General features: G+C 41.8%; 1 protein-coding gene across 4 annotated transcripts in view; it reads left to right on the forward strand.

Moving 5' to 3' along the window:
- CYRIB (CYFIP related Rac1 interactor B) overlaps nt 1–17,510 on the forward strand; it is a 75,297-nt gene extending 57,787 nt beyond the window's left edge. For all 4 annotated transcript variants that reach the window (XM_084620985.1, XM_084620986.1, XM_084620988.1 and 1 more), the window contains exons 7-12: nt 6,839–6,916; nt 7,479–7,595; nt 9,120–9,199; nt 10,353–10,479; nt 11,440–11,510; nt 16,704–17,510. In XM_084620985.1, the coding sequence (XP_084477111.1) occupies nt 6,839–6,916; nt 7,479–7,595; nt 9,120–9,199; nt 10,353–10,479; nt 11,440–11,510; nt 16,704–16,767 (537 nt within the window). In that variant the 3' untranslated portion in view covers nt 16,768–17,510. The remainder of the gene's footprint in view (nt 1–6,838; nt 6,917–7,478; nt 7,596–9,119; nt 9,200–10,352; nt 10,480–11,439; nt 11,511–16,703) is intronic.
- The last annotated feature ends 363 nt before the right edge of the window (nt 17,511–17,873 follow it).

Below are 17,873 nucleotides of genomic sequence, written 5' to 3' on the forward strand. Positions count from 1 at the left end.
ATTAAACTGACTTTAGGTCCAGGTTACACTGTCAGTGTGGTACAAAGTAGCTGCACTGCATCAAATCTGGCCCTATGTTCCTGAAAATAGTTAATATAATTAAGTATGAGGAAGAAAAAGTTGGCTAACATTAAAAGAGAAGAAAGCAATTAACAAAAGCTAGGAAATTTATGACTGAGATGGATGGTCTTTGGGTTTCCCTGGCTCTTGTCAATTTGCATGAAGCAAATATATATATCTTCCAAATATATCTGTACTTACTGTTCTGTGATTTCTTTACAGAGAGAGTACTTTCATTGTGCTTAAATCTCAAACTGTTTGCCTTTACATTAAAAATTATTGCATGTGACCAATACAACATTTTTGAAATTCTGTATATTTTTGTTTTTGATTGAAAAAGAACAAGAAATATTTTTGCCTGATCCATTTCCAGGTTTAATTTTTGAAAATAGGACTTTAAAAAAAATGGGGAGCACAAAACATACTACTTATTCGAAATGTAATCCCTTTCATTTTTCTGTTTGGAATATTTTCAAAATGCCTACTAACATGAAAACAGAATTTTTACTTGGCACAAATGTTAATGATAAAGTGTTAAACTCTGATAATGAAGTCTGTACATAATGGAAATGTCAAGACCCATCAATAATTCTGTAAACTCCTCAGACGAGTACTGTCTCTAACGCATGTCTACACTACTGCTGGATCGACACTCCGGCGATCGATGCATCAGGGGTTGATTTAGCATGTCTAGTGAAGACCTGCTCATTCCGTACTGTGCCTAGAACAGTGGAGCCTTGATCTCTCTTGGCGTGCCTAGTTGCTACTATAATACAAATAATAAAAAATATTAGTTTTCTTTTCTTCATGTGGAATCAGTAGCCCCCAAATACCAATTTTAATTTTGGCTTTAAAAAAATACTCCTGGATCCAAGTTTATTTTTGTCCACAAGTAATTGTGCACTGGGGATTTTTCTAAACTATGGGCATGTCAGCATTAGAGATTTTTGTACCATTGTTTCCACACCAATGTAAACCCCACAGTGTACATGTGTCGCTTCACTGTAAAGTGAGGTGCGTGCCAGTGTGACTTACCTCCTGGAGTAAGTTACCTTGGTGTAGTGCATCTGCACAGACAGTTTACTTGAACATGCCTTTGCAAGTGCAAAAATCCATAATGCAGACAAGCCCTAAAGCCATGTGTATTATTCCAGTTGCTCAAGGCTAATATCAACCATGTACAGGTATACTTAATCCTTCCTCAGTGCAGGGGGATGGACTAGATGGCCTCTTGAGGTCTCCCCACATTACTGAGGTTCTGTGTCTTCCCGTTTTAGTCTGACATACCTCTTCATCAAGAGAAAGTTGCTACCTCTGGACACACACTCACACTCTCTCTCTCTTTCTCTCTCACTCTCATCGTGTCTGTAGTTTCCCAAAAACCACGTAGCAATGGTCTAGACACACTGGTCTAATCCTATGGCAGTAAAGCTGGCAAACTGGAGCAGATCAGAACATCCACTCTTCTCTCACATTAGTTTTTTATTCTGAAAAATTATATAGAGCAAAGCAGGAAATCTTACGTGCTCTAGCTACTTCTAAAGCCGTGGTGGTTCTTCGAGAGATGTCCCTGTGGGTGCTCCACTCCAGGTGATGGTACATTCCTGTGCCTTTTCTCAGAGAGTTTTGCAGCAGTGCCAGTACGGGTCGCGCACTCGCGGTGCCTGCCTCACGCGCTGATGGCAATTTCATACAGCATGCGTGCAACCCGGACTCTCAGTTCCTTCTAAACCGTCCCCGGCCTAAGACGTTGCTCAGCAGTCCCGTTGCAAATCTTCATTTCAAATAGATAAGTTTAGATATATTAGTGAGTTCGGATAGTTTAGACAAGTTAAGTTTCAGTTATTAGAGTTACGTTCCTTTTATTTAAAATTAAAAAAAAGTTTTCTTTTTCCATCCCTTAGTACAGTTAAAATTAGGTTAGGAAAATGCCTAGTTTACCAGGATTTAAAAGATACACGACGTGCAGAGAGGCAATGCCTGTGTTAGATGGACACACTCAATGTGTCCGTTGCCTGGGGGAAGCTCACATTCCTCAGAAATGTGTCCACTGTAACAAACTGGAGGCTAGGGCACGAAGGGATAGAGTCCTGAGACTTAAACTCATCTTGATGAAGAAGTCCTTAAGACCAGCCTCCGACCCGGGTACAGGAACCCTCTTCCCAGCATAGGTCCCTGGTCTCCCCACTGCCAAGGTCCCTGAAGGCCAAAAACTGGCCATCCTCTTAACCTCATAGAGAGCAGATCAACACAAAACGGTCACTGACCAAATCGCTCTCATCGGTGCCAGCCACACTGCTGCTCAGCAGATATGATTCTCTGGGCACCTCCAGCACAGTCCATGCGGCAGCGGCCGCCGGAACCCAGCGCTACAGTGCCATGGTTAAGGGCTCTAAGCTGCCTGCCTCCACCACGGTACCGTCAGCAGCTCCAAAGGAGACTGCACCGACAACCGCTCCTATCTCCGTGCCGCAGCCCAATGCTACTAGGGCAATGACGCCAATACAAACTATATTGGCTCAGCACATCACACCAACGATGCAATCGGGACCTTGCCCTCCAGGACCGAGGCTCTCAGCAGTACGCCATTTTCTGCACCGCAAGGATTTATTGGTATCCTCAACTCTGGAGTCTCCTCTCTTAGGCACCAATATCTCACCAGGGCCAGCGGTACCATACCATTTGTCTTCGATAGCGTCACAGTTCTTGATCAAAGAAGAGAAGAATTTTGAAGGGGTATTTTCCCTTCACCATTCCTCCCCCATGGCTACTGGACCCCTACGGCTACAACCCTCATATGCTCACGACATGTTGCTATAGTACAGCCACCCATGGATGGCACCAGCCATACCCTATCCTAGTCACTGGCCATACTGGAACCCTAAGGGTCTTACCAAAGACACTATAGCAGGCACCACAGACCACGTAGGGAAGATGCCAGATCCCCACCTCCACCTTCAGAGGCTAGTGACAGAGACAGATGAACCCATGGCAAAGCAGGAAGAAGACACTGCTCCCGACACCTCGCCAACCTAGAACAATACATCCTCCCTCCTCACTGGGTGAGGCTATTATGCCTCCACCACCAACCATGGTGGATGACTTTACCCCCTTCCAAAACTTATTCAAAAGAGTGGTCAGTGAGCTCAAAATTACTCTGGAGGAAGTGCTGGAAACTCAACATATGCGAACATATCTTAGACATCTTACTCCTCCAAGATAGCATTGCCAATCAGTGGGGCTATCATGGAACCCGCCAAGATGCTGTGGCAAACTCCAGCCACCATACCTCCTACCTGCAAAAGGGCGGACCAAAAATATTATGTTCCCTCGAAGGGATCAGAATTTCTATTCACACACCCGCACCCAATTTTCTGGTAGTGGAAGCAGCCAACTAAAGGGGCAAACATCAGCACTTTTGATCCACCCTACAATAAAGAGAGTAAGAGGTTGGACCTCTCCGGCCGCAAAGTATACTCTTCATCCATGCTTCAAGTCAGAGTGGCAAATTATGTGGTACTACTTGCCAAATATGACCACAGGAACTATGGCAAATTTATGGACTTTATTAGGGAGATCCCAGAGGAAAAGGGGCAACAATTTAAATCTCTGGTCTCTGAAGGACAGATGATCGTACGCATGGCTCTACAGGCCTCACTAGACTCTGCTGACACAGTCGCCAGGTCCACTGCTACAGCTGTCATCATGCAACATGCCTTATGGTTTAACTCCTCAGCATTCCCATGGGAGATACAAAATACAGTCAAAGATCTCACCCTTGATGGAGAAAAATTGTTTGCAGCCAAAACCAATGAGGTAATGCACACTATGAAGGACTCGCAGGGCACTCTCCAGTCCCTCGGCATTCATACACCTGCCACAAGAAGGAGACAATATAGGTATCAACCATATCAGAGGAATAGATACCCAACATGCGCACAGAAACACCAGAGGCCTTACGAGCAACAACACCAACAACAATGACAGAGACCACAATGACAATGTCCATCACCACGAGTGGCATCTAAACCTACTGCCTCTAATAAACAAATTTGAAGGCTTGTTCGAGGGTCTGGAAGACCTCTCCCTCATTCCAGTGCTTACACCATCCACCCATCTATTTGGAAGCCATTTGTTCTCATTCTACCTGAAATGGGCTGCCATCACCATGGACAAATGGGCCCTAGAAGTCATCCGAATGGGCTATACCATTCCTTTCCTGTATCTACACCCCAACCTCCCACCCTCCCCGTTCATCTTCAGGGACCCCTTTCATATACCTCTTGACATAGCAAATGGTCATCATCTCCTCCAATTATGGGCAGTGGAGACTGTTCCCGCACAACACATGTGGAAGGGATTTTACTTCCACTATTTTTTAACACAAAAGAAAAATGGGAGATGGTGACCTATTCTCGATCTCCGGTGACTGAACAAGTTTGTAAGAAAGCAGCGGTTCAGGATGGTCACCGTAGCAATAATAATACCAACACTGGAGCAGGGGAACTGTTTTTCAGTCCTCCACCTGCAGGATGTTTATTTTTGTGTTAGCATACACCCTGCCCACAGGCGCTTTCTGAGATTTACTGAGATTCGGACACAGACCACTATCAATGCAAGGTTTTACCTTTTGGTCTGTCAACAGCGCCTCGTGTCTTCTCAAAGATCCTCGCGGTAGTAACGGCGAGTGCACCCGTGAAAACAAGGAATAATAAATTTTCTTACCTGGATGACTGTCTCTTGAAGTCATACACTCGATTAGATACCATTCGCTCTACCCAAACAACGATAGATTGCTTCCAGAGTCTCGGTCTACAAATAAACAAAAAGAAGTCAACAGTAGAATTAGCTCAACAATTAGAATTCATCAGCACTTATCTCGACTTGGTGACGGTGAAGGCATCACTTCCACGAGACAGATTCGACATGGTAAAGACACCCCTATCCACAGTGCAGAACAGCCCACACGTGTCTACAACGGTTTGGCCACATGGCAGCATGCACATTTGTGGTCAGACATGCACACTTGCACATTCATTGCCTGCAAGGATGACTAGCAACCATCTACAGACCAAACGAACACAGGTTTAACATATGATTAACAATGCCCCCACAAGGTCAAGGACTCAATATCCGGACGTAAGAGCACCCACACAACCCTGGGACTTAAACTTGGTCTTAATGGCCCTCACTCAGAAACAATTTGAGCCCTTAGCAAACTGCTCCCTACTACACCTATCCATGAAAGTGACATTCCTAATAGCAATCACATCAGCTAGACATGTGGGAGAAATTGGGGCACTCGTGGCAGATCCACCATACATGACCTTTTTTAAAGATGAAATCACATTACAAACCCATCCTAAATTTCTCCATAAAGTACAAGCGTCCTTCCATGTTAATCAACCTATACAGCTTTCTTTCCTAAACCACACAAGAACACGTTTGAAGCTAACATGTACACCCTTGACGTTAGAAGAGCACTAGCTTTCTACTTGGACAGAACCAAGACATTTAGAATTTCACCAAAATACTTTATATCCATCGCAGAACGCTCTAAAGGTACCGCCATATCCACGCAGAGACTATCTAAATGGATATCTGGATGCATTCACCTGTGTTATCAATTAAAATGCTCACAACCTCCAGCGGGGATGAAGACGCACTCTACTAGATCATATCAGTGTCAGTAGTGTTCCTAAACAATGTTTCACTTAGACATATGCAAAGCCGCCACTGGGGCTTCCAAACACACCTTTGCCAAACATTATACAATCACACAAGGCCCTAAGGCGGATACTCGACTAGGCCGAGCTGTATTATCGGCAATTATCCTACCAACTCCGAAGCCCCTACCATCCTAGGAGGGCACTGCTCTACAGTCACCTGGAGTGGAGCACCCACAGGGACATCTCTCTCGAAGAAGAGAAGGTTACTCACCTTGTGGAATAACAGGTTCTTCATGTTGTATGTCCCTGTGGGTGCTCCACTACCCGCCCTCCTCCCCTCTACTTTGGAGTTTAAAGTAGACTCTGCGGTAGAAAAGGAACTGAGGATTCTGGGTCATGCACATGCTAGATGAAGTGCCAACGGTGTGTGAGGTAGGCACCATGCATGCGTGACCTGTACAGACACTGCTGCAAACTCTCCAAGCAAATGGCGCAGGAACTCACCATCACCTGGAGTGGAGCACCCATAGGGAGATACATCCCGAAGAACCTCAGTTACTGCAAAAGGTGAGTAACCTTCTCTTCTCAAATTTATTTAATCCTACCCCCTTCTTTGAGTCTGTAGTAGTTTACGTTCTCCTACCCCGGGCACTCGGCCAACAGCCACTGCTCTCCAGCTGCCCAGCTCCTAAGGCAGAGCGGTGAGCTGTGGCTGGGGACCCAGCTCTGAAGGCAGGACCGCCGCAAGCAGCGGCGCAGAAGTAAGGGTGTCAGTATCATACCACCCTGACTTCTGTGCTGCTGCTGGCGGCTGTGCTGCTTTCAGGACTAGGCACCCAGCCAGCAGCTGCAGTTCTCCGGCTGCCCAGCTCTGAATCTGCACAGTAAGGTTGTTCCCCCCAGACCCCCAATTTGAGAGGCCCCCCAGTTTGAGAACCTCTAAAGACATCCAGGGCTTGCAAGATGCTGAGTGCTCTATACTTCCAGTGACTTCAATGACAGTTGAGTGTGCACTATACCTCTTAGTATATATATCTCCATAAAGTTTGTCTTCGGATCCTAACTGAGCATCTGTCACTAAAATATATTCATTTTCTCACTTTTTGTAGATGACAAATCCTGCTATACAGAATGACTTCAGCTACTACAGAAGAACTTTGAGTCGTATGAGGATTAATAATGTTCCAGTAGGTAACCTCTGGAAGTGAAAAAACACTTTAAATGCTAAATTCTTTGTCTTTCTAGTACTATTTATCCAGTTTTTTAGGGTATAAAACAATTTATAGTAAAAGCTGTGTTATCTGGCACTTTACCAACCGGAAAGCTCTATAAACTGGCTTTTCTCATCTTCATTGAAAGTCCGGTTTATTGACCGGGTGCAGGGCCAGCAGGTTCCCTACCTGGCTTTGCGTGATTCCCCGGAAGCGGTGACATGTGCCTGCTGCTCCTAGGCGGTGGTGTGGCTAGGCGGCTCTGCACACTACCCCGCCCCACCCCGAGCGTTGGCTCTGCAGCTCCCATTCGCCAGGAGCTGCCCGAATCCGGTACTCCGAAACCCCTCCCGCACCCAAAATCCCTTCCAGAGCCCACACCCCCTCCTGTGCCCCAGCCCTGAGCCCCCTCCTACACCCAAATTCCCTTCCTCTTAGTTAACTGAATTTTTTTTGACTTACCAGCACCCCCCTTTCCCCCAATATGCCAGATAACAAAGCTTTTACTGTACATATAATTTTGTATCTTTGTTTATAGGCAGAGGGTGAAAATGAAGTAAATAACGAATTGGCAAATAGAATGTCTTTATTTTATGCTGAAGCGACGCCAATGTTGAAAACCTTAAGTGATGCCACGACAAAATTTGTGTCAGAGGTAAGCATATGGGAGAAGGTTTTTCTTTGACTTGGATATTGCACTGTAAAATGCAGCTATGTTCTGAAAGACAACAATTAAGAAGTTATTGTGGGACATTCTGTCCTGATAACTCCCAGGTGAAATTTGCTGAAGACTTAAGGATTGTCTACATGGCACAGCAAAGTGCACCAGAGGGGTAGAAGGGAATGATTTATAGATCACGTAACATTCTTTGTTCTAACTGCACAGGACTGCGTTAAGACGAGCTAGGTACCTTTTAGAGCACGCCAGCAGTCTACATACCTGCACAGGGCAGTTACAGTGCAGCACATGAGCGCGCTCAACAAATCACAACCCTCTACTGGGCTTTGCTGGCACCATGTATACAAGCCCGTAATTTAGAATCTGTAAATCAAATATCTGCCTTTTACACAAGCAGAAGAAATTTAGATGCAGCCAGTCTTGCAGATGCTATGCATGGTAGAATAGGTTCCAGCTGGCCTTCCAACAGTTCTGTTGTAGGTGCTGTCCAATAGCTATGTCTGTACTGATATCAGTAAACACTTATTTTATCCAGTAAAATAAGCACATGCCTGTTCTGGTCGTGTGCCTTCGGTTATGTTGTCTGATAATCTGCATTTTTAGATGGTCACTTTTTCTAATCATATATCCATACTCGAAAAGGGCTTCTAGAAACAAAGAGTGAAACAAATTGGGCTTGAATATCTCTGCTTGAAATTGAGAAGCAAATAAAAAAGAAGTGATGTGCTTTTTTTAAAAGAAAGATTCCCAGGAGAGCTTCATTCTGGTACATATAGAAGTTAAAATGTAATTACAACAATACAAGCATAAACTTGATTAGATACACGAGTGTGTTAGAATAAATCTTGAACCTGTTATGGAATAGGATCAAAGTATCCAATTACTTTCGCATTTGTCCTTGAACTACCTACTGAAGTATCTGACATGACATCCACAACACCACTATTATTGACTTGGCTCACTTATTACCACAGTTTCCCATGTACAGCTGAGAAAAATCAACCTTTATTTTTAAAACTATACCGTTTTTTTTAAACAAAATATGTTACTTTTTCAAATGAATAGTAATGTATTATTAATACTGTAGTACATAATGATCTCCAGTCAAAGACAGAGAATCTTATTTTAAGGTCACATTTTTCTTCCTTCTCAATGGACCTGTCATGCCATTGTTTAAGCTCCCCACTGAAATCAATATAGCAAAAACAAACTCTCCAAAAATCAATGAAAAATTCTGTGTAAAAATGGAAACTATAGTAAGGCCTGGTGTCTGTAATAGTGGAAGTGGTACAATCACTATGGTTTTAAAACAACTGATTGTAAATGTTTTATTGATAAAGTACTGCAGTGTTTCTTATCCCCTAAAGGGGGGTATGTGGGTGTGTTTTTAAACTCGAGCGCTCAGTCTTAGGTAGTGTTCATTGACCTAGAATTGTATTAGGTTTTACAGTATTACACTTTCATTACACTGAATAGAATTACTCATTTCTCCTTTCACAGAATAAAAATTTACCAATTGAAAATACCACAGATTGTTTAAGCACTATGGCTAGTGTGTGCAGAGTCATGTTGGAAACCCCGTAAGTATGATCTGAGTGGCAAAATTCATTTCTTCATTTATAGGCCTCTTGTGCACAATATCAATAGAAAATATAAGTATGCATGTCAGGCATAATCCATAATGCATAAAATGAATGGGAAAAAATAGGAAAATTAACAAAATGGGAGCCAAATAATTTTTTTTACTAAATTCCATAACATTTTTCTAGCCTTGTTATGACTTATTTTTCTCATGCACTAGACACAGCATGTTGTCTACTTTCTGTGAGAATATTGTTTAATATTTAAAAGTAGAATGGGTATGAAAGTTAACAGATCTCTCAGTACATTTGTAAATGACTTTGTCATGCATAATTCAGGAAAATTGAGCACACTTGCCTAGAGCATGCTTTGAAAAGTGGCTCGAGCAGTGCACGTAATGGTTGTTTCCTTGTTAACTGCTGCATGAAAGGAGAGTTCAGTGGGTGAATGGTGGCTCCAGCAAGTCTACTGCCTTGGTCCTTGTTTGAGTCTTGACTATAACAACTTGTAGGCTTGGGCTACTTGAGTCTACTGTAAATGTGACAAACTATGGGCAGGAGAAGTTAAACATTGTGTGCTAAGTTTTTCTAACCAGTTGTTCATGGATCTGAAGAGGCTGCTATTGATATAGCTGTTCAGGAATGAAGTAACCGTGTCAAATTAAAAACAAAAACACAAAGGACTGGGCTGAATACCAGTGCATGTTTTATTGTGGGGGGTATAAGAAGGAGGGACTCCAAACATTGAACTTCAGGGACAGTTTGTGCCACTGACAGACAAGCAGTTACGCCTTGCTCATAAAAACTTGGCATCCTTATTCCATGCGTACATCACAAGCGAATTGTGTTTTTCTTCTTTGGGTATAAACTAAATGTTCACTTGTTTGGAAGAGGCCAAGACAGTTAATACGAAAAATCCTAAAATTAACAGCAAGATGTCAGTTTGGGCTTGAGAGAGATTTATTCTTCCAGTTTCCAAATAATGGGCTTTCTAAGCAATGGTTTAACTTCTGTGTTGGTGAAAATAGTTGCTCTTGTCTCTGAAGAAACTTTTCTTTTTTGGAAGGTTCCCCTCTAAATGTCAGTGTTAAAGACGAAGGCCTGTTTTGGTGTTTGATATAATAATGGATATTTTTGTGTTCTAAAATTCCAGTGAGTACAGAAGCAGGTTTACAAATGAGGAAACAGTATCATTCTGTCTGAGGGTAATGGTGGGTGTCATCATACTCTATGACCATGTGCATCCAGTGGGCGCCTTTGCCAAAACTTCAAAAATTGATGTAAGTTTTGTGGTGTTCATAGTCTTTGGATGTTTAAACCAAAGTTATACGTAGACTGTCTTTTCCCCCCTCCCATTGTAATATGAATTTTCTGAGTCCAAATAGATCAATAACAAGTATGCGTACAGTCTGGAATAGTCCTAATTGGTTGGCATATACTACCAGCCTACCGTATAGATGACTGCACACAGCAAGCAATCCAAAATATACATTCAAATGCACAAAAAGGCATCTTAAGAGTTAAGGTAGAATGTGAGTTTCAGTGGAATCCAGATAACACCCAGAAACATTATTATACTTTATTCACACAATATGTGTATCTTTTAAATAACATAAATATTAGAATATCTACAAATGAAAGGCTAGTAGGTCCAGTGTGTTCCCCACTGCCACATAATTTTTCATCCCTCACAATCATCCAGACCAACTTGGATTGGTTGCATTGTCCTCCAACCTTCAACTTTGCCCCCTTTTGTTCTGTAATTGAAATGTGCTGTTGGATGTATACTATTGCGTGTATGTTTTATTTGTTAAATGTGTAGTAGATGCATCAAAAGAAATATTGTCCCATGGAACTTGGTCCAGGGTCAGGGGTTTTTATTCTGTATTGTTCTGAGCACACTGACAAAACAAGTATTAATTTTAAAAACCAGAAAAAAACCCTGTGAAACCTTTATATTGTTCTTAAGGTAAAAGTCTTTCAGTTCCTTACAGCAGATTTTGATGTAGCTATTCCACTGCTTTCAGTGTGATGGCAAGTAACTAGATAAGCCTTTCTACATTAAGGGAAGATTTCAGAGTTCTAGATGTTTGCTACCTTTCCAATATCCAGAAGAATAACATGTACATTTAAAGTCTTTTAAAGTAGTTAAGTGTTAGGGCTTGGGGAACTGTACTTTTTGCAAGTTATTTTTGTATGGCATTTACATGATACAGAGTGTTAACTTGTTTAATTTCCAGATGAAAGGATGCATCAAAGTCCTTAAAGACCAGCCTCCTAACAGCGTAGAAGGCCTTCTAAATGCTCTCAGGTACTTATTTTTAACTTGAAATGATTTTAACGTGAATTTTTTAGAAGGTGCTGAACAGAGACACCTGGATGATGAAGTCTTCTATCAATATAACAGATAAAAGATGAGCCTCTCTTCTGCAGGCTTCCTCACTAGCATGCCTTAATCCTAACATGGAGTTGACTGCCTTTGTGGGTAAAACAATAGTCAAGTCTTCAGGCCCATTCATTCCCTGCTCCCTGGCTACGACTGCCAGTCAGCTTACCTACTGTTAATTGTGTTGTTTTATGGTGGTTTTTTGGTTCAAAATTTGCATTTACTAACATGGAACTGCCATTTGTATTGCCCATTTCCATAGCCAGTTAACCACCTAACTGCACAACTGTGTACATTAGGTGAGATGCTAGGGGAGTTAACACTGGATAAAATGTCATGCCCAAACAAATAGACTCATCAAATCCAGTTCTTAAAGTACAAGCAAAGGAACAGAATTGGAGAAATTTAATTAGTTGCTCACTGGGTAGATGGAAGTAGGAGGCATAAAATGATATATGAGAAGCCAGTTTAAGCAAATCTGAGGAACCACAGAAGTGAAAGCTCAATTTTGGATTGTGGGGAATGTCAGAAATGTTCATATTGTATGTTTTGAGATATCAGTTTGTTTAAGATGAGTTTATATGATATTAGTATGTATATGGGGAAAGATATAGGACGTTTATAATTCAAGATTCAGTTAAATATTCTAATACAGGTCAGCATTTCACTTTGGCACAGTACTCTGTACAGTATAATCCTTCTGGATCTCTGAAAATCTTAGTCTGTTATTGTGCAGAACATACATTATCAGAATGGATTGAAATCCTAGGAAGAAAGCACCACTATATTTGTTCACTAGGATAACAGCAACAACAAATCAGAGTAACCAGTTTCCAAATCCGTGTAACTGAGTATCACAGGCAGACAAGTGGCTAATAATTTAGTATAACAGATTTTAGTTACAGGAATAAATGTAAGCTGTAGTCTAATGGGAGTTTAGTAAAGTAGACCTCCAATATAAAACAACTGGGGTGTTATACATGGATAATAAACTTGATTGTATACAATATTCTCCTGTTTATTAAAGATAAACAGTGGCCAGCATTTGCATAGATCTGGAAAATACTTGATGTTAACCTTATAGATAGATACTTGGGAAAATGTACACCTCAGTGCATAGCAGATTCTTTAGTTATGCAGGGGTGCACAACTTGCAGTCAGAATGAAAATTTGAGCCAAAAAAATCTGCAGGAAAGGACTTTCATTGTCCTTAGAGGACCGTAGCCAGATCTTGTAGTCAGAAGTTTTGATGTGCCAAATATGTCCAAAAATGAGTAAGATGTGGCCAGTTTCAATTTATTCTCCAACTCATGCTGCATCAGTGGGGATTTCCTCTTGTCCCCTGCGGAAAAGCCAGCTCCTCCCCCAACCCCCAACAGTTAGCTCTCCTGAAAGCTGTTCTGTGCAGCTGTCCTGTTGTTTTGAGAACAGAGCTAGCAGCAACAGCAAGGGCTGCATGGTAGCAGCCTGGAAGTGGGGAAGGTGGGCGCCTAAATGTTCATGCTGCTTGAATCATTGTAAAAATCTACTTTGGAAATTTGAGAACACCAGTAGAATCATAGACTATCAGGATTGGAAAGGACCTTAGGAGATCACCCAGTCCAACCCCCTGCTCAAAGCAGGACCAATCCCCAACTAAATCATCCCAGCCAGGTCTTTGTCAAGCCTGTCCTTAAAAACCTCAAAGGACGGAGATTCCATCAACTCCCTGGGTAACGCATTCCAGTGCTTCACCACCCTCCTAGTGAAATTTTTTTTCCTAATATCCAACCTAAATCTCCCGCACTGCAACTTGAGACCATTACTCCTTGTTCTGTCATCTGCTAGCACAGAACAGTCTAGATGCATCCTCTTTGGAACCCACTTTCAGGTAGTTGAAAGCAGCTATCAAATCCCTCCTCATTCTTCTCTTCTGTAGACTACACAGTCCCAATTCCCTCAGCCTCTCCTCATAAGTCATGTGTTCCAGTCCCCTAATCATTTTTGTTGCCCTCCGCTGGATGCTTTCCAATTTTTCCACATCCTTCTTGTAGTGTGGGGCCCAAAACTGGACACAGTACTCCAGATGAGGCCTCACCAACGTCGAATAGAGGGGAATGATCACGTCCCTCGATCTGCTGGCAGTGCCCCTACCTATACAGCCCAAAATGCCGTTAGCCTTTTTGGCAACAAGGGCACACTGTTGACTCATATCTAGCTTCTCGTTCACTGTAACCCCTAGGTCCTTTTCTGCAGAACTGCTGCCTAGCCATTCGGTCCCTAGTCTGTAGCAGTGCATGGAATTCTTCTGTCCTAAGTGCAGGACTCTGCACTTGTCCTTGTTGAACCTCATCAGATTTCTTTTGGCCCAGTCCTCTAATTTGTCGAGGTCCCTCTGTATCCTATCCCTACCCTCCAGCGTATCTACCTCTCCTCCCAGTTTAGTGTCATCTGCAAACTTGCTGAGGGTGCAATCCACGCCATCCTCCAGATCATTAATGAAGACATTGAACAAAACCGGCCCCAGGACCGACCCTTGGGGCACTCCGCTTGATACCAGCTGCCAACTAGACATGGAGCCATTGATCACTACCTGTTGAGCCCGACAATCTAGCCAGCTTTCTATCCACCTTAAAGTCCATTCATCCAGCCCACACTTCTTTAATTTGATGGCAAGAATACTGTGGGAGACCATATCAAAAGCTTTGCTAAAGTCAAGGAATAACACATCCACTGCTTTCCTCTCATCCATAGAGCCAGATATCTCATCATAGAAGGAAATTAGATTAGTCAGACATGACTTGCCCTTGGTGAATCCATGTTAACTGTTCCTGATCACTTTCCTCTCCTCTAAGTGCTTCAGAATTGATTCCTTGAGGACCTGCTCCATGATTTTTCCAGGGACTGAGGTGAGGCTGACTGGCCTGTAGTTCCCCGGATCCTCCTCCTTCCCTTTTTTAAAGATGGGCACTATATTAGCCCTTTTCCAGTCATCCGGGACCTCCCCCGATTGCCATGAGTTTTCAAAGATAATGGCCAATGGCGCTGCAAACACATCCGCCAACTCCTTTAGCACTTTCAGATGCAGTGCATCTGGCCCCATGGACTTGAGCTTGTCCAGCTTTTCTAAATAGTCCCGAACCACTTCTTTCTCCACAGAGGGCTGGTCACCTCCTCCCCATGCTGTGCTGCCCAGTGCAGTAGTCTGGGAGCTGACCTTGTTCATGAAGACAGAGGCAAAAAAAGCACTGAGTACATTAGCTTCTTCCACATCCTCGGTCACTAGGTTGCCTCCCTCATTCAGTAAGGGGCCCACACTTTCCTTGACTGACTTCTTGTTGCTAACATACCTGAAGAAACTGTTCTTGTTACTCTTAACATCTCTTGCTAGCTGTAACTCCAAGTGTGATTTGGCCTTCCTGATTTCACTCCTGCATGCCTGAGCAATATTTTTATACTCTTCCCTGATCATTTGTCCAATCTTCCACCTCTTGTAAGCTTCTATTTTGTGTTTAAGATCAGCAAGGACTTCACTGTTAAGCCAAGCTGGTCGCCTGCCATATTTACTATTCTTTCTACACATCGGGATGGTTTGTTCCTGTAACCTCAGTAAGGATTCTTTAAAATATAGCCAGCTCTCCTGGACTCCTTTCCCCCTCATGTTGTTCTCCCAGGGGATCCTGCCCATCAGTTCCCTGAGGGAGTCAAAGTCTGCTTTTCTGAAGTCCAGAGTCCGTATTCTGCTGCTCTCCTTCCTTGTGTCAGGATCCTGAACTGGACCATGTCGTGGTCACTGCCTCCCAGGTTCCCCTCCACTTTTGCTTCCCCTACTAATTCTTCCCGGTTTGTGAGCAGCAGGTCAAGAAGAGCTCTGCCCCTAGTTGGTTCCTCCAGCACTTGCACCAGGAAATTGTCCCTTACACTTTCCAAAAACTTCCTGGATTGTCTGTGCACTGCTGTATTGCTCTCCGGCCAGATATCAGGGTGATTGAAGTCTCCCATGAGAACCATGAGCTTAGTGGCTACTCCATCCCTTCCAGCTCCAGAAGCCTTCTGACACTCCACACAGGTGCGGCTTCAGAAGATGAGCTTCTCAGGTCCTGAGATAGAGGGGAAGAATCAGAAGCATGCCCCCACTCATCAGCAAAACACCTGGGCATAATTTCAGTATATTCAGTCATAAAAAAGAACATACTCTACAAAGGAACTACTGGTATAACCAATAAAAATAGAAAACACAAATTATCTGGTGAACATAAAATTAAAGGGAAAGGAGAGGAGAAGAGAGCTGGGTACAAGAAAAGAAAGCGTTTTAGAGCAGGAATTAAATTCAGTTTTCCTCCAGTGACATAGGACAGAAACAGTCCACACATAAATACACTTAAATGTCTGTTACCTTATATTCTACATAATTTGAAGCACATATACATTATCAATTATGAGATTAAACACACTTTAGATAATTCCCGTAGTAATTCACACATACGATGGCCTCACTTAAATACTTGCTATTTATCCATATTAAATGTTTCTTCAACATTATCCAAATATAGGGACTATTGTAAATATAAACACTTAGTTCAATGTTACCTACAGCATTAAACAGAATTCAAGAATAAGAAATCCTATAAGTAGCCATTTGTTTACAGTAGGGAATTCCCAAAATTTGTCTTTACTCAAGTAGAGCATCATTATCAAACCTTAATCTCAGTCCAGACCTACACATTTTAGATGTCGTTGACTGACAGTTTAACAGTCTTTAATGTGTCAGTGTTCCTTACTGATTCTAGTCTATCCAACTCAAAAGAGATCTTGAGGTTTTTTCCCAAATACATGTAGGGATCCATTTAAAATCTCCTTTTGTAACAGAACAGTTGGACATAATCATGAGTAGCATTATCTGTCATTTAGTATTTTTATAAATTTAATTTTCTGAAAGATGTATGTTACTTTCAATGGGAATTACTGAATTTTCCTAGTTAGGAAGTACACAAATAGATCTCCCAATCATTGGTGAGGGTTTACTGTAACTAAATAAATTTGGTATTGTTCCTTCAATTACCTGCTTTGTCTGTTGTAGAAGAACAGAATTGTAAGTGTGCTTTTGTAAATCTTTTTTTTTTTTTTTTTTATTTTTAGGTACACAACAAAGCATTTGAATGATGAGACTACCTCCAAGCAAATTAAATCTATGTTGCAATAACAGTTACCTGGAATTAGCCCCTGCTGTAAACAGAAGACAGTATTCTGCAATGACTGAGATGCACAGATTTTTTTTTTTAGTGATTGCAACTACTATCTCATTCGTTCTTGCTTTTTATTTTCTTCTCTCTTCCTCTTTTCCCTTTTTAATCACTTTCTTGTTCTTAAGTAAGCTCAGACTTCTTTTCTGTGCCAAATCAATGAAAATGATCAACTCTGGAAGGTATTTTTACTTTTCAGAACAGCCATCCTTAAGTGGCAGCTAATTATGCGTTGCGTTTGGATTTCTCTGTACGGGGAAAGTTCTGTGACTTGAACTAAATATTTTTAAACTTGTGGTTTTTTCTTTTTTTGAAAAACTAATATTTAATATTGCTTCTTCTGCATGGCAAAACTGCCTATTTCTGCTATTTAAAAAACCCTCAATGACTTCATTTTCTATTGCGGCTTATTTTCAAGTGCAACCATGAGGAAACATAAGAGCAGATTTGTTTAAATTAACTGTGTTTGTACAAAATGGTACTCAACACAAAAGTTTTTTTAAATAAGTAAAGACTGTTTTGTTTAAAAGTTATGTTTGCATTTTGACTCATTTTTGTAAGGATAAGGATGTATGTTGTATGTTTAACCTTTAAAAACTAACGTTAAAATATGTGGTGTGTGCGTAGCAAAATTACGTATGCATGTTCATGTCAAATGATTGGCTGTGGATAAAATAATAAAAATCTGCTTTCATTTTTCTAAGTGTGGTTTGTTTTACCAGTGTTTTGAGTGAGATGTCTCCATGTTTTTTTGGCTTTTTACCAGAAAAGTACATGTATAAATTTTATATAGTGAAAACTATGCTGCTGTTTCATTACATGTAATCACCTGAAATGGATGGAGCCAGTGCTTAGTTAAGCCTAACAGGATCTGTTAGGGTCCCTGATTTACAATATATGATATGGGTTATTTCCTAATCCCAAGACAGTCATACAAGCAAGGGATGGGAAAAAATCATGTTAGTTCAGCTAGTCCAGGAGTTTTTTTAACCAAGCAGCCCAAAACATCCCAGTCTTCTTTCACTGTGTCCCATAGTCATTTGTGCGCTGCCAGTAAAGAACAATG

Source organism: Lepidochelys olivacea (assembly GCF_965140295.1).
Source record: "Lepidochelys olivacea isolate rLepOli2 genome assembly, chromosome: 2".
Lineage (NCBI taxonomy): Eukaryota > Metazoa > Chordata > Testudines > Cheloniidae > Lepidochelys > Lepidochelys olivacea.